General features: G+C 46.6%; 1 protein-coding gene across 2 annotated transcripts in view; it reads left to right on the forward strand.

Annotated features, from left to right (window-relative positions):
• Nucleotides 1-25012, forward strand: part of SNX2 (sorting nexin 2) — a 129223-nt gene that overhangs the window by 77453 nt on the left and 26758 nt on the right. For both annotated transcript variants that reach the window (XM_063964214.1, XM_063964213.1), the window contains exons 9-10: nucleotides 12782-12895; nucleotides 13130-13223. In XM_063964214.1, the coding sequence (XP_063820284.1) occupies nucleotides 12782-12895; nucleotides 13130-13223 (208 nt within the window). The remainder of the gene's footprint in view (nucleotides 1-12781; nucleotides 12896-13129; nucleotides 13224-25012) is intronic.

The raw sequence follows: 25012 nt of genomic DNA on the forward strand, positions 1-25012 counted from the left end.
GTTATCCCATACTTGGACGATCTCCTAATAAGGGCAAGGTCCAGAGAACAGCTGGAGACAGCTTTAGCACTATCTCAAGAGGTGCTAAGACAACACGGGTGGATTCTGAATATTCCAAAATCCCATTTAATCCCGACAACTCGTCTGCTGTTCCTAGGAATGATTCTGGACACGGTTCAGAAAAAGGTTTTCCTTCCAGAGGAAAAAGCCAAGGAGTTATCCGATCTGGTCAGGAACCTCCTAAAACCAGGAAAAGTGTCAGTACATCAATGCACAAGAGTCCTGGGAAAAATGGTGGCTTCTTACGAAGCAATTCCATTCGGCAGATTCCATGCAAGAATATTCCAAAGGGATCTGTTGGACAAATGGTCAGGGTCGCATCTGCAGATGCACCTGCGAATAACCCTGTCACCAAAGACAAGGGTGTCACTTCTGTGGTGGTTGCAGAAGGCTCACCTATTAGAAGGCCGCAGATTCGGCATTCAGGATTGGATCCTGGTGACCACGGACGCCAGCCTGAGAGGCTGGGGAGCAGTCACACAAGGAAGAAACTTCCAGGGAGTATGGACGAGTCTGGAAAAGTCTCTTCACATAAACATTCTGGAACTAAGAGCAATCTACAATGCTCTAAGCCAGGCGGAACTTCTCCTGCAAGGAAAGCCGGTGTTGATTCAGTCGGACAACATCACGGCGGTCGCCCATGTAAACAGGCAGGGCGGCACAAGAAGCAGGAGTGCAATGGCAGAAGCTGCCAAGATTCTTCGCTGGGCGGAGAATCACGTGATAGCACTGTCAGCAGTGTTCATCCCGGGCGTGGACAACTGGGAAGCAGACTTCCTCAGCAGACACGATCTTCATCCGGGAGAGTGGGGTCTACATCCAGAAGTCTTCAACATGTTAATAGACCGTTGGGAAAGACCAATTGTAGACACGATGGCGTCTCGCCTCAACAAGAAACTGGACAAATATTGCGCCAGGTCAAGAGATCCACAGGCAATAGCTGTGGACGCACTGGTAACTCCTTGGGTGTACCAGTCAGTGTATGTGTTTCCTCCTCTGCCGCTCATACCAAAGGTATTGAAGATCATACGGCAAAGAAGAGTAAGAACAATACTAGTGGTTCCGGATTGGCCGAGAAGGACTTGGTATCCGGAACTTCAAGAGATGCTCACGGACGAACCGTGGCCTCTACCTCTGAGAAGGGACCTGCTACAGCAGGGTCCCTGTCTTTTTCAAGACTTACCGCGGCTGCGTTTGACGGCATGGCGGTTGAACGCCAGATCCTAAAAGGGAAAGGCATTCCAGAAGAAGTCATTCCTACCTTGATTAAGGCACGGAAGGAAGTCACCGTGAAACATTATCACCGCATTTGGCGAAAATATGTAGCGTGGTGCGAGGATCGGAGGGTTCCGACGGAGGAATTCCAACTGGGTCGTTTCCTACATTTCCTGCAATCAGGATTATCTATGGGTCTCAAATTGGGATCCATTAAGGTTCAAATTTCGGCCCTGTCAATATTCTTCCAAAAAGAATTGGCCTCTGTCCCTGAGGTCCAGACTTTTGTCAAGGGAGTACTGCATATACAGCCTCCTGTGGTGCCTCCGGTGGCACCGTGGGATCTAAATGTAGTTTTAGATTTCCTCAAATCCCATTGGTTTGAACCATTGAAAAAGGTGGATTTGAAATATCTCACATTGAAAGTGACTATGTTACTAGCCCTGGCCTCTGCCAGGAGAGTATCTGAATTGGCGGCTTTATCTTATAAAAGTCCTTATCTAATCTTCCATTCGGATAGGGCAGAACTGCGGACTCGTCCGCATTTTCTCCCTAAAGTGGTATCAGCATTTCATCTGAACCAACCTATTGTGGTGCCTGCGGCCACTAGCGACTTGGAGGACTCCAAGTTGTTGGACGTTGTCAGAGCCTTAAAAATATACATTGCAAGGACGGCTGGAGTCAGAAAATCTGACTCGCTGTTTATATTGTATGCACCCAACAAGTTGGGCGCACCTGCTTCTAAGCAGTCGATTGCTCGTTGGATTTGTAACAATTCAACTTGCACATTCTGTGGCAGGCCTGCCACAGCCTAAAACTGTAAAAGCCCACTACACAAGGAAGGTGGGCTCATCTTGGGCGGCTGCCCGAGGGGTCTCGGCATTACAACTCTGCCGAGCAGCTACGTGGTCGGGGGAGAACACGTTTGTAAAATTTTACAAATTTGATACCCTGGCAAAGGAGGACCTGGAGTTCTCTCATTCGGTGCTGCAGAGTCATCCGCACTCTCCCGCCCGTTTGGGAGCTTTGGTATAATCCCCATGGTCCTTTCAGGAACCCCAGCATCCACTTAGGACGATAGAGAAAATAAGAATTTACTTACCGATAATTCTATTTCTCGGAGTCCGTAGTGGATGCTGGGCGCCCATCCCAAGTGCGGATTATCTGCAATACTTGTACATAGTTATTGTTAACTAATTCGGGTTATTGTTAAGGAGCCATCTTTAAGAGGCCCTTTCTGTTGTCATACTGTTAACTGGGTTTAGATCACAAGTTGTACGGTGTGATTGGTGTGGCTGGTATGAGTCTTACCCGGGATTCAAAATGCCTCCCTTATTGTGTATGCTCGTCCGGGCACAGTACCTAACTGGAGTCTGGAGGAGGGTCATAGGGGGAGGAGCCAGTGCACACCACCTGACCTAGTAAAGCTTTACTTTTTTGTGCCCTGTCTCCTGCGGAGCCGCTATTCCCCATGGTCCTTTCAGGAACCCCAGCATCCACTACGGACTCCGAGAAATAGAATTATCGGTAAGTAAATTCTTATTTTCTGCATTGTACTTTTGTCACATTAGTCATGTGGAAAAAGACACCCATCCAGTACAAAATCTGTATAGCTATGGCAAAATAAAAGGAAATCTACATTAGGCATGAGTTGAGGTTTGCTAAGAACTGATGTACATTGGAGTCGATACTATTAACCGCGATTGTTTCACGGGGTGAATCATCGCGGCAGTGGCCACATTTTACGGCGGTGTGAATTTGCACAAAAGAGCTCGCTGCCCCGTGGGTTCGATCCTATTACGCAGGTAATAGGATCGAACCCATAGTTAGATCAGTATGGCAGTAAATTTAAGGGAAGCTTCCCTCTTGTGGAAGTTGTGCTAGCATTAATCTCCAGTGTACATGAAAATGATCACTATATGATCACTATATGGCCACAGATGTGCCTAGAAAGCAGAGTGGGATTGAGCCAAACATTTGACATTCATGTTAATGAGATGACAGCCCATTAATAACTACAGGTTGAGTATCCCTTATCCAAAATGCTTGGGACCAGAAGTATTTTAGATATTGGATTTTTCGGTATTTTGGTATAATTGCATACCATAATGAGATATCATGGCGATGGGACCTAAGTCTAAGCACAGAATGCATTTGTTTCATATACACCTTTATACCCACAGCCTGAAGGTAATTTTAGCCAATATTTTTAATAACTCTGTGCATTAAACAAAGTGTGTGTGCAGTCACACAATTAATTTATGTTTCATTTACACCTTATACACACAGCCTGAAGGTCATTTAATACAATATTTTTAATAACTTTGTGTATTAAACAAAGTTTGTGTACATTGAGCCAACAAAGGTTTCACTATCTCACTCAAAAAATTCCGTATTTTGGAATATTCCTTATTTCTGAATATTTGGATATGGGATACTCAACCTGTATTACAATTTTCTTTAGGAGAGATATTAGAGGAGTTGTCTGTCAAAGCCAACGTTTACTTTTGCGTTTTCTATGGTAATGTGTTATACAGAAACAAGTCTACAGATAGTAGGGACAGGTCTTATGTAGTAATGTCTGCAGAGGTATGGAGGAGTTTTATAGGTTTGAATCTGTCCCAGCAAAGTCAAGCATTGTTTATGGAAATAGAGCTTCTAAATAGCCTTAAATTGCTCATGGAGATCTGTATATGTAAATATATGGCCAATATGGAAGAGATGCCTACTTTCTCTAGCATCCATAAGGGATATTGGGGGAAACTAGTACGATGGGTTCCAAAGGAGCCAGTGCACTTTAAATTTCTTCAACTGGGTGTGCTGGCTCCTCCCCTCTATGCCCCCTCCCACAGGCAGTTTAGAAAAAAGTGCTCTCAGGAGAGGATGATCATCTCTGCAGCTCCAGAGAGTTTTCTTAAATTTCATTTTAAACTTTTATTGTTTTCGGTATGCTGTCTGGGCAACAGCATACCTGCGCCGTGGGAGTTAGGGGAAGGGGGGCGGTCACCAGCCGTACAAGGTGCAGAGCCGCTTCCCCGCTGCAGGACCACCATCCTGAGGGGTTGTTGTTCAGCGGGGCACTGCCCCTTGGTTGTCACAGCCGCAGCACGCCACACACCCCTAATGCTGCCTGAAGGTGACATCGATGGTGAGTACAAACCGGGAGCCCCGATAGGGGGGGTCCCCTAGTTCAAAGTGCAGGTGACCACGGTGGCGGCACACGGGACCCTCCTGGTTGGGTCCCGCTAAGATCCCTCGTGTAGAACTGGCACAAAAGGCTTGACTAGCACTTGTTGTGATGTTTTAAGCTATGAAGGAGACTTTGCCAGTATAAATATTCATTATAGCTCTGGTGCCATTAGAGGGGATGGAGCGAACTCAGAGCGGGACCTGAGGCGTTTTGGCGCCTACCTCTGCATACAGCAGCCATCTGCAGCGCACACAGCGCTTCCTGCCTCACGAGACACGCTGGAAAACTGGTACAGGGTGTAGCAAAGGTGGAGAGCCACTTGTGTACACTGGGGGTAATTCTGAGTTGATCGCAGCACCAAGTTTGTTAGCAATTGGGCAAAACCATGTGCACTGCAGGAGGGGGGGCAGATATAACATTTGCACAGAGAGTTAGATTTGGGTGGGTTATTTTGTTTCTGTGCAGGGTAAATACTGGCTGCTTTATTTTTACACTGCAATTTAGATTGCAGATTGAACACACCACACCCAAATCTAATTCTCTCTGCACATAATATATCTGCCTCCCCTGCAGTGCACATGGTTTTGCCCAACTGCTAAAAAAATTCCTGCTGCGATCAACTTGGAATTACCCCCACTATCCTAATCCTCTGTAGGACTTAAATTGCTAGTGATTACTGTGTTTAGAAAGCGGACAGCCTCATTGAGGCTGTGCAGCTCAGGGTGTGCTGGTGTCCTCTCTCATCTGTGTCACCTCTCATATACAGTAGGGCAGGCTTGCATTATAACTGTGTGTATGTTATTGTGCTTACTGTGAAATATGGGTACACACAAGCTGCGCAGTGTATGTCACACCAGATTCTCTCCATTATCTAATGATTCTGTTTCCTGTGAACAATGCAGTCAATCTTCACAAATCAGTGAAGGGGCTGGGGGAGAGATGATGCTTCAACTCTGGGTCCAAGGTATCAATGTGGTCCCTTATCTGGACGATCTTCTGATAAAGGCAAGATGCAGGGAGCTTATGTTGCTCCATATCGACCGCACCATCCGTCTTCTGTCCGACCATGGATGGATCCTCGACTTAATGAAGTCCCACCTGGATCCAACTCAGAGGCTGCTGTTCCTGGGGATGTTGCTGGATACTGTGGCCCAGAATGTGTTTCTACCAGAGGACAAGGCGAAAACACTTCAGGAGATGGTCCGCATGATGCTTCGACCTACTCGAGTGTCCGTACATCTCTGCATAAGATTGGTGGGAAAGATGGTTGCCTCATACAAGGCAATCCAGTATGGGAGGTTCCATGCCAGAAAGTTTCAGTTGGATCTCCTGAGCAAGTGGTCCGGATCGAATCTCCAGATTCACAGGATGGTTCAGCTTCACCTCAGGCCAGGATTTCCCTCCTGTGGTGGCTACAGTCCTCCAATCTCCTGGAGGGCAGGAGTTCCGGGATTCAGGATTGGACCCTCCTTACGACGGATGTGAGTCTGAAAGGATGGGGAGCTGTCACCCAAGGGGCGCAGTTCCAGGGCAGGTGGTCAGCTCACGAAAGCCTCCTTCCAATCAACATTCTGGAACTTCGGACGATCTACAGTACTCTACTTCAAGCCTCTCCTCTGCTCAAGGATCACGCGATCCGGGTACAGTCGGACAACGCCATGGTGGTGGCATGTATCAATTGACAAGTAGAGACAAAAAGCAGAGCCTGCATACGAGAGGTGTCAGATACTCCTCTGGGTGGAAAGAAATGTAAGAGCCATGTCCGCAATCTTCATTCCGGGTGTGGACAACTGGGAGGCGGACTACCTGAGTCATCACGATCTCCACCCAGGGGAGTGGGGGCTCCACCATCTGGTGTTCCAGCAGATCATCGACCGGTGGAGTTGCCCACAAATAGACATGATGGCTTCTCGTCTCAACAAGAATCTTCCCTGGTATTGCTCGCGGACCAGGGACCCTCAGACGAGGGCAGTGGACGCACTGGCGTCGCCTTGGCCGTACCGGCTGGTCTACCTGTTTCCTCCGATTCCATTGCTCCCAAGAGTGCTAAAGCGAATCAGGAATCAAAGTGTCCAGGCAATTCTAATTGCCCCGGATTGGCCTCGGAGGGCGTGGTACACGGATCTTCTGGACATGTCCATCCAAGACCCTTGGCCTCTACCACTCAGAACAGATCTTCTTCAACAAGGACCGTTTGTCTTCCCGGACTTACGGCGACTTCGTTTGACGGCATGAAGGTTAAGCGGAACATCCTAGCTCGCAAGGGCTTTTCCAAGAAGGTTATTGCAACCATGGTTCAGGACAGGAAACCTGTGACATCAAAACACTATCATATCTGGAGGAGATATGTCTCTTGGTGCGAGGACCGCACATATCCACCTGCAGAGTTTCGCTTGGGACGTTTCCTGCAGGCTTGTGTGGATAAGGGCTTACGTCTGGGTTCCATTAAGGTCCAGATTTCAGCTCTCTCCATTTTCTTTCAAAAGAAATTGGCAGTGTTGCCAGAAGATCAGATAACCTTGCAAGGGGTACTCCAAATACAACCTCCCTTTGTGCTGCCTAAGGTACCCTGGGATTTGGATGTAGTGTTGAAATTTTTACAGTCCTCCTGGTTTGAACCTCTTATGACTGTAGAAGACAAGTACCTCACGTGGAAGACTGTGATGTTACTGGCCTTGGCTTCTGCTCGACGTGTTTCAGAATTGGGGGCCTTATCGTGTAAAAGTCCCTACTTGGTCTTTTACGAGGACAGAGCGGAGCTCCGAACTAGACGTCTCCGCATTTCATCTGAATCAACCTATTGTGGTTCTGTCCAGTTCTGACACTTCTCCTCCGGAGGCATTGGATGCTGTGCGTGCCTTGAAGATATGTCAAGCGTACAGCTTGGGTCAGAAAGACTGATTCCTTGTTCGTGCTCTATGATGCGCAGAAGAAGGGTTGCCCTACTTCAAAGCAGTCCATTGCTCGTTGGATTAGGCTTACCATCCAACAGGCCTATGTGTCGGCAGCCTTACCTGTTTCTAAGTCTCTAAAGGCCCACTCTACTAGATCAGTGGGCTCTTCCTGGGCTGCTGCCCGTGGAGTCTCGGCCTTGCAACTATGCCGAGCTGCTACCTGGTCGGAGAAGAACACTTTTTTGTGAAGTTCTACAAATTTGATACCCTGGCCAAGGAGGTGCTGCAGCAGTCTCCACACGTTCCCACCCGTTCTGGAAGCTTTGCGACGTCCCCATCATACTAGTTTGCCCCAATATCCCTTATGGATGCTAGAGAAAATAGGATTTTAATACCTACCGGTAAATCCCTTTCTCGTAGTCCCATAAGGGATATTGGCACCAGCCTCAGTGCATGGACTTTTCTGCAGGTTCTTGTTCAATAGTTACCTGTTCAGCTGTTATTGTTACCAGCTGTTGCTGGTTGTTGTATGTTAAAGGTGTGCTGGTGTGTAACTCTCACCACCCTTCCTGTTATCATGTTCCTTCTGTCATATATGTCCTTTCTCCTTCGGGCACGTTTTTACCTATAACTTCCTGTGGGAGGGGGCATAGAGGGGAGGACCCAGCACACCCAGTTGAAGAAATTTAAAGTGCACTGACTATTTTGGACCCGTCTATACTCATCGTACTAGTTTCCCCCAATATCCCTTATGGACTGCGAGAAAAGGATTTACCGGTAGGTTTTAAAATCCTATTTTAGAAGATTCGGCTGATCTTGGGAGATTCATCCTTCATCACTGGAAATTATTGTTCCCAGAGCTAAGCATTGGTTGTTCCAAAGCGGCATAGGCATATGGAGAATATGTGAAGAGCTGACAATATTCAGAATAAAAGAAGTACTATGCTGTAGATGTGACCTTATGTGGATAAGGAAGCCACAGACCTAAGGGCCTAATTCATATTTGTAAGGAGCTGCACAGCCCAATTCCGTGTTGTTAAAATACAAATGCAGCAGGCGGCGTGTGTAGGAGATACTGTAGATGCCTCCTGCATGCATTTGTGAGAATCCGAGTGCTATCTCTGAGGACGCAGCACTGGATCACCATTGCGTCCGTTGGTTGCGATTCGCCATGTTTTTAGGCACTGGTTAGCCCGTGTATGCTCATGTTTGCTCAGACTTACTGGACACCGAGGTCCAGTAAGTCTGCATCCAACGATGCAGACCCTGGACCTGTCAAGCTTACAAAAGCCTGACAAGCCAAAAGTAAAAAATTTTGTTGTTGTTTTGCTATTAAAGAACATTTGGACTATAGCTGAAAGGGTGGCTAGATGAGCAGATGATTGCTTAATTAGTCTTGTTGCAGTCATAGGAGGTGGCAGAAGCCCTTTGACATTTTTTCAAATGTATTCTCTGAATATTGAGTGAGTGTACAATTACCAGACCTGAGTTCACATACGAGCGCAGGAAGACATTGGAATAGGTTTTGTGGCTATCCAACAAGTCAGGCTTAGTAACATTTTATCAATGAAAAATAACTTACGTTTTATCCCAGTGCTACTTGCCCATCTGAGTGAAATAAAGTCAAATATTTGGTGTCTATTAGGAATCTAGTTATACTTGGTAAACGCGGGGATGCTTAAAGAATTCAAGATATTGCATAATTCTACCACATTGTTGGTTAAATCTTAAGAGCTGTAGAGTGACCAGAGTATTGCTAAAAGATATATACAATACCATAAGTGGGGTAGTATATGACCGTGACTTGGAATTACATAACATACTCTATGGGGGACATTCTGACCTGATCGCACGCTGCTATTTAGCGCCGGCGCATGCAAGACAGCCGACGGCTGTCGTAGCCCAGCGATCTCCTCTGCCTGATTGACAGGCAGAGGCGGTCGCTGGGCAGGGGTGGGGTGGCACGCCGCCGTTTTGTGGTATTGGTCCAGACAACGCAGGCGTGGCCGGACCGTGCGATGGGGCGGGCCGCAGCGACTGCGTGACGTCACACGCAGCTGCTGCGACCATCACAACGACGAGTAACTACCGGCCAGCACGCATGAGCTATGCTGGCTGGGAGTTACTCTTTAAGTACAAAAGCATTGCTGCTGTGTGATGCTTTTGTACTTGTGCGGTACGGCCGGGCCTGACATGCGGGGCGGACTAGCCCTGTGCTGGGTGTCCCCCCACATGTCAGTGTGGATGATCGTAGCTGTGCTAAATTTAGCACAGCTAAAATCAAGTCTGAATCACCCCCAATGACCAGGTTGGGCTCTATGGTTCTGTTATAGTGCTGGTAAATAGATTCAGTGGTTGGTGTTTCTAGAACAGTGAAAGTCTTTGTACTGACACCTTGCTGCTCCGGAAGGCAGTGAGAGACAGTGGTAGAGAGTGCAGTGGCTGGGGCGGTTAGCAGAGGCAAGCTGGCCCCATCTGACCAAGTCAAGTGAATCCGGAAGTAACTCTCACAGTAGTGGATCAGATGTCCCCATCCCTGGGCACTACGTTTCCTATTACCAAATGATGACTGTTGTTCCATGTGGGACTAATTCATAAGGGAGTCATTATTTCTGTTATTCTCTCTTTTCTGGGGATAAGTTCCACACCCCACTAATCAGCAATAACACAGTGATCATAACTTGGTGACTACTTCATTAATGACATCACACTTTTTAATTTACATTCCTAAACAAATCTGTGTGAAGTACTTTGTATTTTTCACCTACTATCCATCTATGGTTTGTACCTCTCAGGTGGTTGGAATGGTATATTGAAGGATAGATTGGATAGTGTGTACCTACTTTTAAGTTTTGGCGTGGATTCTAAATGTAACGATTAAGACCAAGTTCTTTAAAGTACACCCATTCATACTTGGATATTATAAAAATGGTCATTATGTTGAACGTTTCAGTCTGATAGAACGCTCAACTTTTATTTCCTCTGATGGCAAAATTGGTTACTGAGGAAGTGAAATTCCTGACCAGCAAGAGTAGCTTTTTTAGTAGTGGATTGGCAAAAGCAAAGTACCACATCCATTGGTGGTTCAACATCTTTGGGTTAGTGTTTTGCTTGATGATGTCCGTTTCTATATCCAAATAGAGGTTAGGCAGGACAAATGGTGAGCATTTCTGAAACTTCCTTGATATGGAAGCGGTTCTACCTACTGTACATCTGTCGTCATCCGGCTATTGGAATTAAAAAGGGGTCTCTGTTCATATAAGCTCTGTTAAGCTCTGGCTCCATCTTGTAGTTTTCCATTTTCACAGAATTGTAATGGTGTTATTGCAAGAAGATGATTCTTACAGTAGTTGTGTGCCAGGTTTTCTGCTGGTATAGAGCCAGGGCACTTGTTCCCCATGTTCAGACATTTTGGTGCGATCTGCTGTCACCAGTGAGGCCATTGAAACCATCAAAGGAGTAACGGATGGCAACAGTAAATAAGAGTTGAACATACTGTACTTCCCTACTCTCCCAAGACTTTTGAATTTTGTGGTGTTCTGCGTTCCTGGCAGAGTAGCCTAGCCTCTCTGATCCTCCCACTTCACAAGAGGATTGGTAACCTGGGGGCTTGACTGTGCAAATCACAGTAATGCACAGCAGGGGGTCACGTGACACTTTTCACTGCACAAGACAACATTGAAAAAGATAACCTACGCCATCTATAGCAGCCTATAAGCTCAAGATCGCAATTGTCAGCTAATGCTTGAAACTGGACATTATAATATATAAAATGATACTTAATGTATAGGTTTTGATAACTTTTACCATGTGTACAATGATACAAGATAAGGAGAAGGGGTGTGGGGGAGGGGGGATTTGGGGATATTAAAACAATGTTACTGATAAGTGTAGATCTCCAAAAAGTGACCGCATTCAATACTCTTCAGTCCAAACAGTGTGATAAAAAAAAACACTGATGAGACGATGACTTACAGGGAGATATATATATATATATATATATATATATATATATATATGTATATATATATACACACACACAAGGTTTTGTTTGATAATTTAAATCTGACCCTACAGAATTGACAGCACTCACAGGAGTTAGTAGATGTATCATCTTTTCTCCATAAAAGGCTTTCCTATTGTTTCTGCATCTTCTATGATGTGTCCAATTGTGACAACATGCAAATGAAAAGAGTAATCTGAGTCTTGGCGGTGTGGTAAATACCACCTTAACAGAGGCTGAGACGGGGACTTCCACATCCCGGGACTTGCAGTGGATATACCGCTGATTTCTCCTTTCATTGCATGCTGTAATCAGAGTTACTGTAAGTTTGAAAATGGGAGTAATGTGCCTGCTAGAACACTGTTCTTTCCATATAGCAACATGGCCAAATAGTAAAGGTTCGATTAAACTCTTTATACCAAAATGTCTCAGCTTATGGGCACCACTAAAATGCGTTAGTGAAAGTAGCATGTTCCGTGTTGCATTTTGGGCAGTGACAAGTTTAGCGGAGCACAGTGATTTTAAAATGTTGTTGTCTGTAAATGAGGTCATGTTTGGAGAATCACCAAGGTCTGCTCTGTAAATTAGACAATCATTTTATAGGGTCACCAGGGATTAAATCTGGATAAAGGTCCCTTAAGTGATAAGAGGTGATGTTGAGAAGATGCAATAAGGACTAAAGAGTTAGATGCAATATCACGTGGGTGCTGTATGTTGGCAGTTTGAATTGAACATGGTAACAAACTTGTAAAAACATAATAAAGTGTTTGGGAGGCAAAGAAAATGTTCCATTAAGTTATTGGAAAGACATAAGGATTCTACTGAGTCAAACACATCATGAATAGTATTGGTTCTCTTGCATCTCCAGGTATTATTATACGTTACATTTTGAAGGGAAGGGGGTAAGTCAGAGTTACCCTAAGCAGATATATGAAGGGTTGAGGTATAGTCTTGTGTGCTATTGCTCTCCAGACATAAAATGTGTTTTTCATTTAAATGGACAGTTTTTGTTATTGGCGTTGAAGCAATGTATTGTGAGAGAAAATGTTGATTTTGTATTTGTTGTACATACAGTATATCCCCAATAATAATAATACTGTTTTATTTATAGATTAAATGATGGCACGGCTACACTGGCCACTTTATTTACTTACTTTAAGCTGAAGGACTCCATTGACCTTTGGCAAACACCACGTTTGTTCATCTATATGTAAAAACAGCAAATGAAAATTCTATTTTTTTATGTTTTCCTCTGGGATAACTGTGAAGGCAGTAAATCAGAAAAAATGGGTTTACTCTGTATTGAAATGTAATATAGTGGAGAAAACGGAACATCCTTTTTTATTTGCACTTTGCTACCCTGTTAAGACTCCAACCTTTTAACTGGTTTGTTTGCCCTTATTTGTCATTCAATTGCAGCTGCCGAGAGCGGTTAGCACCCAGGCATTGAGTGGAGCAGGATTATTGAGGATGGTAAACAAAGCTGCGGACGCTGTCAACAAAATGACAATCAAGATGAATGAATCGGATGCAGTAAGAGCTGATTTTTTTTGAACTGTATAATGATGGCCTTACGAGGTTAAACAATTTCATTTTAAGCTTGTAGAAGTAGAAAATAAGATAATTTATCTATTGACTCTATTCTATTTGGTCTGTTGACCCACAAAGTTGTATGTAAGCTTGTCAACCACTAGTAAATCTAATATAACATAGTTTTTGTTCCTTGATAAATTGTCCTTTTTCATTTTATTTTTTTCCCACTGTCAGTGGTTTGAAGAAAAGCAGCAGCAATTTGAAAATCTAGATCAGCAACTTAGAAAACTACATGCAAATGTGGAAGCCTTGGTGTGCCACCGCAAAGGTTTGTCTCACTACATTCTCTCTTGAGAGTAGTTGTTAAAACACTAAAGTGTTTACATTTATTTTATTTTTTTCAAACGTCTCATACAAATGTTAATGTACTGTAAGGAATTATGTGCCCCTAATTTAAAATATACTCTAAATAAGAATAGCGGACGCCATCTTGGCATTTCTGTGGCCTGTATAAAAGTACCCAATGCGAGGTTGGAAAACAAAGCATACTTAAAACACATGTACAAGGTAGAGTGTAGGCGGTGGGTATGTATGTGCCAAAGGTCAATTAATTAATGCAGTTTTGTAAAGACTGTGGGGTCATATTTCCTCTTATATGTTTTAATACTCATTAGCGCCTAAAGAAAATTATTGCTCCAAATTATTGCAGCTAAAGGTGGTTTTACTTTTCACACATGTCTTCTTCATGTAGGCTTACTATTTATTAAATTTTTAAATTAAAAACATTACTCTGTATAAAATAATAATAATAATGAAAAAAATAATAAAAAAAAAAAAATATATATATATATATATATATATATATATATATATATATATATATATACCACAAAAAAACCACCAAGGTGGAAGGTGCACTCCCGCTAAAATCAGTCTCTGGAGTCACTTGTTGAGTTAACTTAGTTTAATCAGTTTCAGGGATGATGCCATTAACCATCGACGTTTCGGTCCATATGTGGACCTTTATCAAGACCGGCACTTCACAACATCTAGTTAATGAACAATAAACATTAAAGACAATTAAAATCAATATAAAATACTGAATCACCTACACCATCACCACCAGTGCCTCCCAGGCCCTTGTGACAGATAAAAGTGGCAAAACAATACAAGAAGCAGAGTATTAAAATACTAGTCATAAATGGGGTGCACATACTCATGTAATCAGAAACACCTCTACCTCACTTCAGACCCCAGGAAGGATACTAATATAAGCAATATGTTTGATTACCTGAACACAATGCTGGGTAAAAAAGCGTAGTCAAAATAGGAACTCCTATAGACGAGGACCACTAGAGTAAAGATAAGGCATAAAGCCTGTTCAACAAACAACCACAAAATGGTGAAATATCAACTCACAATACTCCTCAAATTGTGTCATACCTGGAGATCATACAGGTAACATGTGGCAGCTATGGCTTAATCAGCAGGTTCAACATAACATCTGTAACTGCAGAACAAAGAGTGTACTTACTAGCTGACCAGGAAAAAGCACCAAAGGATTGCAGAAAAGCTGGAATACTCACGGCTCTGAGGTCAGGAGCCAAATGATAGCTGCATAATAAACTGTCTGAGCCAGAGGCTATTTAAGGCATTTAGACAGGAAGTGCCAATTAGAGATACTCACAAGCTGCAAACAGAACTAAATGATCAACTAACAGGGGAAGTATACAGCCCTGAATGTAACACAAGGTAATACATCGATAGAGTATAAACACAAACAAATTTAAAGCAAAATCGTAAAAAAGGAGCTAAACACAGGTTAATTCGCTGGACGCCAGGTACGCGACTTCCGCGTTTCACAGACAGGAAGTCCGTGCATTCCACGGACCGGAAGTGATGCGGCCCCGGCTCCACCGCTAACACATAGCAGACGTGACCAGGTGACGTCGTATAATGAGGGGTACTATGCCTGTGGGCAGTCAAGGGAGGGGAAGCCCACGATGTATGCATGTCATAATACTAATCGTGATCACACTGATGCATGCCACTAGCTCCCGCCCTGCCGGAAATGACGTCACAACTCGGTGATCAGACAAGGGGTAGTGAGGCTGTCAATCAAGGGAAGAGTCCCTGACTGTGAAACATAACTATGTAACCAATAGATGTACAAAGACACGATGCCTAGGAGAGCCATGAAACCAGAAATCCCGCTGACCTAAGAACATAATAAGCCAAAATGCAACAGTTTACACTCCCTGACAGTGGATATAAACGTAAATTAGGGAAACTCAAATGCTTATAGGGAAATGGTAACTCAGGCCTATAGGCAGGCGGGATACTGGGCCCTTAGGCCTCCTCTCAATCTGTCAAGGACCTGGGATGGCTCCGGGAATCAACCAACATATATTTAACAAAGAAATATAATAGAAAAATAATACATAAATAAATGAAAAAAAAGGGAAAATGTAAAAACAGAACAAAAACATGACCGGAAATAAACATTAAACCATCAAATGCTTAAGGAATGGATTAATCAGATACACTAGATCTCAACATAAGTGGAGAGTATATACACTCATGTCATAAATGATCGCATATTTCTAGGGATGTACCATTTGGTGAATGCCGTCACTAATGGTGGGGGGACAGTGAAGGCCATCCCTAACATAGATGGGTGCCCTTAAAGAAAGATGTTAAGTGGATTGGCCTCGTTGAGGCCCCTGGGGGCTACCGTGTTGAGTTTATGTATCCAAAAACTTTCCATATGTTTGAGGAGTAATGTGCGATCTCCACCAGATTGCGGCGGGGGAACCCAATCGATAAGCTGACATTTCAGGGCAGCTACTTGATGTCTTGCAGACACGAAATGTCGTGCCACTGGTTTATCAGAGAGGCCAGAAAGAAGGGCCGTGTGGATGGACGACCGGTGGTTGGCCATCCGATCGCTAAATGGACGTGTCGTCAATCCGACGTAACAAAGTCCACAAGGACATTTCAGAAGATAAACAACATAGTCCAATCGACAGTGAAGATGGTACTTGATAGGGATCCTTTTCCCTGTGTGTGGGTGGTATAGGAAAGGGCCAGTAATCATAGCTCTACATGTGGTGCACCCCCCCCCCCACGAAAAACTGCCGGGTTTGGCCTGCATAAGCTGGATATTAGACTTTTTTTTGTTCTGGGAATGTAGTAGGCCTCATTAGAAGCTGTTTTAAATTGGCACCTCGTCGGTAGGCCACTATGGGTGCTGGTACCTTAGCGAAGGGCAAGTTGTTATCAGATGCTACTATAGGCCAATGTCTCCGAAGAGCTTTTCTGGTAACACCCGATGTGCCATCGAGTTAGGTAGAAAAAAATGATGCACTTATCATGTACTGTACTTTTCGCCTGCTGTCCATTTAAGATACTATGTGCTTTACTTAGACACGTGTCAGTACCGATTTGGAGTATCCCCGTTCCAAAAAACGGGAAGTTATTTCAGCACGTTGTTGATTTCTCTGACGTCCTAGTGGATGCTGGGGACTCCGTAAGGACCATGGGGAATAGACGGCTCCGCAGGAGACTGGGCACATCTAAAGAAAGATTTAGGACTATCTGGTGTGCACTGACTCCTCCCCCTATGATCCTCCTCCAAGCCTCAGTTAGATTTCTGTGCCCGGCTGAGCTGGATGCACACTAGGGGCTCTCCTGAGCTCCTAGGAAGAAAGTATTTGTTAGGTTTTTTATTTTCAGTGAGACCTGCTGGCAACAGGCTCACTGCATCGAGGGACTAAGGGGAGAAGAAGCGAACCTACCTAAGTGGTGGTAGCTTGGGCTTCTTAGGCTACTGGACACCATTAGCTCCAGAGGGATCGAACACAGGACCCGACCTCGTCGTCCGTTCCCGGAGCCGCGCCGCCGTCCCCCTTACAGAGCCAGAAGCAAGAAGGTGGTCCGGAAAATCGGCGGCTGAAGACTTCTGTCTTCTCCAAGGTGGCGCACAGCACTGCAGCTGTGCGCCATTGCTCCTCATGCACACCACTCACTGCGGTCACTGATGGGTGCAGGGCGCAGGGGGGGGGGGGGCGCCCTGAGCAGCAATACTGACACCTTGGCTGGCAAACTGGCACCATATATAGCCCCAGAGGCTATATAGGTGCTTTTTAACCCCTGCCAGAATCCATAAAAATGCGGGAGAAAGTCCGCGAAAAAGGGGCGGAGCTATCTCCTTAAGCACACTGGCGCCATTTTTCCCTCACAGCTCCGTTGGAGGGAAGCTCCCTGGCTCTCCCCTGCAGTCAATACACTACAGAAAGGGTTAAAAAGAGAGGGGGGGCACAATTTAGGCGCAGTATACAATATATATAGGCAGCTATAAGGGAAACCACTCTTTATATGTGATATCCCTGTGATATATAGCGCCCTGGTGTGTGCTGGCATACTCTCCCTCTGTCTCCCCAAAGGGCTTTGTGGGGTCCTGTCCTCTGTCAGAGCATTCCCTGTGTGTGTGCTGTGTGTCGGTACGGCTGTGTCGACATGTATGAGGAGGATAATGATGTGGAGGCGGAGCGAATGCCTGTAAATGTGATGTCACCCCCTGCGGGATCGACACCGGTGTGGTTGGACTTATGGAAGGATTACGTGAAAGTGTCAACTCCTTACAAAAAAGGTCGACGACACAAAACAGCCGGCTACTCAGCTTGTACCTGTTCCAGCGTCTCAAATGTCATGGGGGGGCTCTAAAAACGCCCGCTACCTCAGATGGCAGAAACAGATGTCGACACGGATACCGACTCCAGTGTCGACGACGATGAGACTAGTGTACCCTCCAAATAGGTCCACCCGTTACATGATTGAGGCAATGAAAAATGTATTACACATTTATGATAATACCCCAGGTACCACATAAAAGGGTATTATGTTTGGTGAGAGAAAACTACCAGTAGTTTTTCCTGCATCTGAGGAATTAAATGAGGTGTGTGAGGAAGCGTGGTCTTCCCCCGGTAAGAAATTGATAATTTCTAAACGGTTATTGGCAGCGTACCCTTTCCCGCCAGAGGATAGGTCACGTTGGGAAACACCCCATAGGGGTAGATACAGCGCTTACACGCTTATCAGAAAAGGTGGCACTACCGTCTCCGGATACGGCCGCCCTGAAGGAACCTGCTGATAAAAAGCAGGGGGTTACCCTGAAAGATATAGTCACACACTCTGGCATTATATTGCGACCAGCCATTGCTTCGGCATGGATGTGCAGTGCTCCCGCTGCGTGGTCAGATTCCCTGTCGGAAAATAACTATGGATAGGGACAATATTTTGCTGACAATAGAGCATATAAAAGACGTGGTCTTATACATGCGTGATGCACAGAGGGATATTTGCCGGCTGGCATCAAAAATAAGCGCTAGGTCCATTGCCGCCAGACGGGGGTTATGGACTCGGCAATGGTCAGGCGATGCCGACTCGAATCGGCACATGGAAGTTTTGCCCTATAAGGGGGTAAAACTGTTTGGGGATGGTCTTTCAGACCTCGTTTCCACAGCTACTGCTGGGAAATCGACTTTTTGCCACAGGCTACCCCACAACAAAAGAAAGCACCGTATCATCAAGTACAGTCCTTTCGGCCCCAGAAAAGCAAGAGGGCTAGAGGCTCATCCTTTCTGCCGAGAGGCAAAGGTAGAGGAAAAAGCTGCAGCACACAGCTAGTTCCCAAGAGCAGAAGTCCTCCCTGCGTCCGGTAAGTCCACAGCATGACGCTGGGGCTGCTCAGGCAGACCCGGGTACGGTGGGGGCCCGTCTCAGAAATTTCAGCGCCCAGTGGGCTCTCTCACATGGATCCCTGGGTCCTTCAAGTAGTATCTCAGGGGTACAGGCTGGAGTTCGAGACGTTCTTCCCCCCGCCGTTTCCTAAAATCTGCCTTACCGGCACCTCCCTCTGCCAGGGAGGCGGTGTTGGTGGCTATTCAACACTATAATCACAACAAGTGATTGTCAAGGTGCCCCTCCTTCAGCAAGGAAGGGGTTACTATTCCACAATGGTTGTGGTACCGAAACAGAACGGTTCGGTGAGACCCATCTTAAAATTAAAATACTTGAACTTTTATATCAGAAGATTCAAGTTCAAGATGGAATCGCTCAGGGCGGTTATTACGAGCCAGGACGAGGGGGATTACAGGGTCTCCCTGGACATCAAGGATGCGTACCTGCATGTCCCCATTTACCCTCCTCACCAGGAGTACCTCAGATGTGTGGTACAGGACTGTCACTATCAGTTCCAGACGCTGCCGTTGGAGTTGTCCACGGCACCGAAGGTCTTTACCAAGGTAATGGCCGAAATGATGATACTCCTTCGCAAGAAGGAAGTTTTTATTATCCCGTACTTGGACGATCTCCTGATAAAGGCGAGGTCCAAAGAACAGTTGGTAGTGGGGGTAGCACTCTCTCGGGAAGTGCTACAACAGCACGACTGGATTCTCAATATTCCAAAGTCACAGCTGGTCCCGACGACACGTCTTCTGTTCCTGGGAATGATTCTGGACACAGACCAGAAAAGAGTGTTTCTTCCAGTGGAAGCACACGAGTCCTGGAAAAAATGGTAGCTTCGTACGAAGCACAATTCCATTCGGAAGGTTCCACGCAAGGACGTTCAAGTGGGACCTGTGGGACAAATGGTCCGGGTCCCATCTACAGATACAACAGCGGATAACCCTGTCGGCAAGAAACAGGGTGTCGCTGCTGTGGTGGCTGCAGAGGGCTCATCTACTAGAGGGCCGCAGATTCGGAATACAGGACTGGGTCCTGGTGACCACGGAGGCCAGCCTTCGGGGCTGGGGTGCAGTCACACAGGGAAGAAATTTCCAAGGAGATTTCGCTTCACATGAATATTCTGGAGCTAAGGGCCATTTACAATGCCCTAAGCCAAGCAAGGCCCCTGCTTCAGAACCAGCCGGTACTGATCCAATCAGACAACATCACGGCGGTCGCCCATGTAAACAGACAGGGCGGCACAAGAAGCAGGATGGCGATGGCAGAAGCCACAAGGATTCTCCGATGGGCGACCTACACCCGGGAGAATGGGGACTTCTTCCAAAAGTTTTCCAAATGCGGGTAAACCGTTGGGAATGACCACGGGTGGACATGATGGCGTCCCGCCTCAACAAAAAGTTGAAAAGATATTGCGCCAGGTCAAGGGACCCTCAGGCGATCGCTGTGGACGCTCTAGTGACACCGTGGGTGTACCAGTCGGTTTATGTGTTTCCTCCTCTACCTCTCATACCCAAGGTACTGAGAATAATAAGAATGCGAGGAGTGAAAACCATACTCGTGGTTCCGGATTGGCCAAGAAGAGCTTGGTACCCGGAACTTCAAGAGATGCTGGCAGAGGACCCTTGGCCTCTGCCGCTCAGACAAGACCTGCTGCAGCAGGGACCCTGTCTGTTCCAAGACTTACCGCGGCTGCGTTTGACGGCATGGCGGTTGAACACCGGATCCTAAAGGAAAAGGGTATTCCGGAGGAAGTTATCCCTACCCTGATCAAAGCCAGGAAGGATGTCACCGCAAGACATTATTACCGCATTTGGCGGAAATATGTTGCTTGGTGTGAGGCCATGAGGGCCCTGAAGGCGGAATTTCAACTGGGTTGATTCCTACACTTCCTGCAAGCAGGGGTGACGTTGGGCCTCAAATTGGGGTCCATCAAGGTCCAGATTTCGGCTCTGTCGATTTTCTTCCAGAAAGAACTGGCTTCACTGCCTGAAGTTCAGACTTTTGTCAAAGGAGTTCTGCATATTCAGCCTCCTTTTGTGCCCCCAGTGGCACCTTGGGATCTCAATGTGGTTTTGGCATTCCTGAAATCACATTGGTTCGAACCACTTAAGACTGTGGAATTAAAATATCTCACGTGGAAAGTGGTCATACTGTTGGCCCTGGCTTCGGCCAGGCGGGTTTCAGAATTGGCGGCTTTGTCTTGTAAAAGCCCTTATCTGATTTTCCAGATGGATAGGGCAGAATTGAGGACTCGTCCTCAGTTTCTCCCGAAGGTGGTCTCAGCTTTTCACTTGAACCAACCTATTGTGGTGCCTGCGGCTACTAGGGACTTGGAGGATTCCAAGTTGCTGGACGTAGTCAGGGCCCTGAAAATTTATGTTTCCAGGACGGCTGGAGTCAGAAAAACTGACTCGCTGTTTATCCTGTACGCACCCAACAAGCTGGGTGCTCCTGCTTCTAAGCAGTCTATTGCGCGCTGGATTTGTAGCACTATTCAGCTGGCGCATTCTGCGGTAGGATTACCGCAGCCTAAATCAATAAAAGCCCATTCCACAAGGAAGGTGGGCTCATCTTGGGCGGCTGCCCGAGGGGTCTCGGCTTTACAACTTTGCCGAGCAGCTACTTGGTCAGGGGCAAACACGTTTGCTAAATTCTACAAATTTGATTCCCTGGCTGAGGAGGACCTGGAGTTCTCTCATTCGGTGCTGCAGAGTCATCCGCACTCTCCCGCTCGTTTGGGAGCTTTGGTGTAATCCCCATGGTCCTTACGGAGTCCCCAGCATCCACTAGGACGCCAGAGAAAATAAGAATTTACTTACCGATAATTCTATTTCTCGTAGTCCGTAGTGGATGCTGGGGACTCCGTAAGGACCATGGGGAATAGCGGCTCCGCAGGAGACTGGGCACAAAAGTAAAGCTTTAGAACTACCTGGTGTGCACTGGCTCCTCCCCCCATGACCCTCCTCCAAGCCTCAGTTAGGATACTGTGCCCGGACGAGCGTACACAATAAGGAAGGATTTTGAATTCCGGGTAAGACTCATACCAGCCACACCAATCACACCGTACAACTCGTGATCTAAACCCAGTTAACAGCATGATAACAGAGGAGCCTCTAGAAAAGATGGCTCACTACAGCAATAACCCGATTTTTTGGTAACAATAACTATGTACCAGTATTGCAGACAATCCGCACTTGGGATGGGCGCCCAGCATCCACTACGGACTACGAGAAATAGAATTATCGGTAAGTAAATTCTTATTTTCTCTAACGTCCTAAGTGGATGCTGGGGAAGCAGGAGCACCCAGCTTGTTGGGTGCATACAGGATAAACAGCGAGTCAGATTTTCTGACTCCAGCCGTCCTGGAAACATATTTTCAGGGCCCTGACCACGTCTAGCAACTTGGAGTCCTCCAAGTCCCTAGTAGCCGCAGGCACCACAATAGGTTGGTTCAGGTGAAACGCTGAAACCACCTTAGGGAGAAACTGAGGACGAGTCCTCAATTCCGCCCTGTCCGAATGGAAAATCAGATAAGGGCTTTTACAGGATAAAGCCGCCAATTCTGACACGCGCCTGGCCCAGGCCAGGGCCAACAGCATGACCACTTTCCATGTGAGATATTTTAACTCCACAGATTTAAGTGGTTCAAACCAATGTGACTTTTGGAACCCAAAAACTACATTGAGATCCCAAGGTGCCACTGGAGGCACAAAAGGAGGCTGTATATGCAGTACCCCTTTTACAACGTCTGAACTTCAGGGACTGAAGCTAGTTCTTTTTGGAAGAAAATTGACAGGGCCGAAATTTGAACCTTAATGGACCCCAATTTCAGGCCCATAGACACTCCTGTTTGCAGGAAATGTAGGAATCGACCCAGTTGAATTTCCTCCGTCGGGCCTTACTGGCCTCGCACCACGCAACATATTTTCGCCAAATGCGGTGATAATGTTTTGCGGTTACATCCTTCCTGGCTTTGATCAGGATAGGGATGACTTCATCCGGAATGCCTTTTTTCCTTCAGGATCCGGCGTTCAACCGCCATGCCGTCAAACGCAGCCGCGGTAAGTCTTGGAACAGACAGGGTCCTTGCTGGAGCAGGTCCCTTCTTAGAGGTAGAGGCCACGGATCCTCCGTGAGCATCTCTTGAAGTTCCGGTTACCAAGTCCTTCTTGGCCAATCCGGAGCCACGAATATAGTGCTTACTCCTCTCCATCTTATCAATCTCAGTACCTTGGGTATGAGAGGCAGATGAGGGAACACATACACTGACTGGTACACCCACGGTGTTATCAGAGCGTCTACAGCTATTGCCTGAGGGTCCCTTGACCTGGCGCAATACCTGTCGAGTTTTTCCCAACGGTTTATAATCATGTGGAAGACTTCTGGGTGAAGTCCCCACTCTCCCGGGTGGAGGTCGTGTCTGCTGAGGAAGTCTGCTTCCCAGTTGTCCACTCCCGGAATTGCTGACAGTGCTGTCGCATGATTTTGCGCCCAGCGAAGAATCCTTGCAGCTTCTGCCATTGCCCTCCTGCTTCTTGTGCCACCCTGTCTGTTTACGTGGGTGACTGCCGTGATGTTGTCCGACTGGATCAACACCGGCTGACCTTGAAGCAGAGGTCTTGCTAAGCTTAGAGCATTGTAAATGGCCCTTAGCTTCAGGATATTTATGTGAAGTGATGTCTCCAGGCTTGACCATAAGCCCTGGAAATTCCTTCCCTGTGTGACTGCTCCCCAGCCTCGCAGGCTGGCATCCGTGGTCACCAGGACCCAGTCCTGAATGCCGAATCTGCGGCCCTCTAGAAGATGAGCACTCTGCAACCAACACAGGAGGGACACCCTTGTTCTTGGTGACAGGGTTATCCGCTGATGCATCTGAAGATGCGACCCGGACCATTTGTCCAGCAGGTCCCACTGGAAAGTTCTTGCGTGGAATCTGCCGAATGGGATTGCTTCGTAGGAAGCCACCATTTTACCCAGAACCCTTGTGCATTGATGCACTGAGACTTGGCTCGGTTTTAGGAGGTTCCTGACTAGCTCGGATAACTCCCTGGCTTTCTCCTCCGGGAGAAACACCTTTTTCTGGACTGTGTCCAGGATCATCCCTAGGAACAGAAGACGAGTCGTCGGAACCAGCTGCGATTTTGGAATATTGAGAATCCAATCGTGCTGCCGCAACACTACCTGAGATAGTGCTACACCGACCTCCAACTGTTCCCTGGATCTTACCCTTATCAGGGAATCATCCAAGTAAGGGATAACTAAAATTCCCTTCCTTCGAAGGAATATCATCATTTCGGCCATTACCTTGGTAAAGACCCGGGGTGCCGTGGACCATCCATACGGCAGCGTCTGAACTGATAGTGACAGTTCTGTACCATAAACCTGAGGTACCCTTGGTGAGAAGGGTAAATTTGGACATGAAGGTAAGCATCCTTGATGTCCCGAGACATCATGTAGTCCCCTTCTTCCAGGTTCGCAATCACTGCTCTGAGTGACTCAATCTTGAATTTGAACCTCTGTATGTAAGTGTTCAAAGATTTTAGATTTAGAATCGGTCTCACCGAGCCGTCCGGCTTCGGTACCACAACAGTGTGGAATAATACCCCGTTCCCTGTTGCAGGAGGGGTACCTTGATTATCACCTGCTGGGAATACAGCTTGTGAATGGCTTTCAAAACTGTCTCCCTGTCAGAAGGAGACATCGGTAAAGCCGACTTTAGGAAACGGCGAGGGGGAGACGTCTCGAATTCCAATTTGTACCCCTGAGATATCACCTGAAGGATCCAGGGGTCTACTTGCGAGTGAGCCCACTGCGCGCTGAAATTCATTGAGACGGGCCCCCCACCGTGCCTGATTCTGCTTGTAAAGCCCCAGCGTCATACTGAGGGCTTGGCAGAGGCGGGAGAGGGTTTCTGTTCCTGGGAACTGGCTGATTTCTGCAGCCTTTTTCCTCTCCCTCTGTCACGGGGCAGAAATGAGGAACCTTTTGCCCGCTTGTCCACGAAAAGACTGCGCCTGATAATACGGCGTCTTCTCATGTTGAGAGGCGACCTGGGGTACAAACGTGGATTTCCCAGCTGTTGCCGTGGCCACCAGGTCTGAAAGACCGACCCCAAATAACTCCTCCCCTTAATAAGGCAATACTTCCAAATGCCGTTTGAAATCCGCATCACCTGATCACTGTCGTGTCCATAACCCTCTACTGGTAGAAATGGACAACGCACTTAGACTTGATGCCAGTCGGCAAATATTCCGCTGTGCATCACGCATATATAGAAATGCATCTTTTAAATGCTCTATAGGCAAAAATATACTGTCCCTAACTAGGGTATCAATATTTTCAGTCAGGGAATCCGACCACGCCAACCCA

The sequence above is a fragment of the Pseudophryne corroboree genome, chromosome 1, assembly GCF_028390025.1.
Source record: "Pseudophryne corroboree isolate aPseCor3 chromosome 1, aPseCor3.hap2, whole genome shotgun sequence".
Lineage (NCBI taxonomy): Eukaryota > Metazoa > Chordata > Amphibia > Anura > Myobatrachidae > Pseudophryne > Pseudophryne corroboree.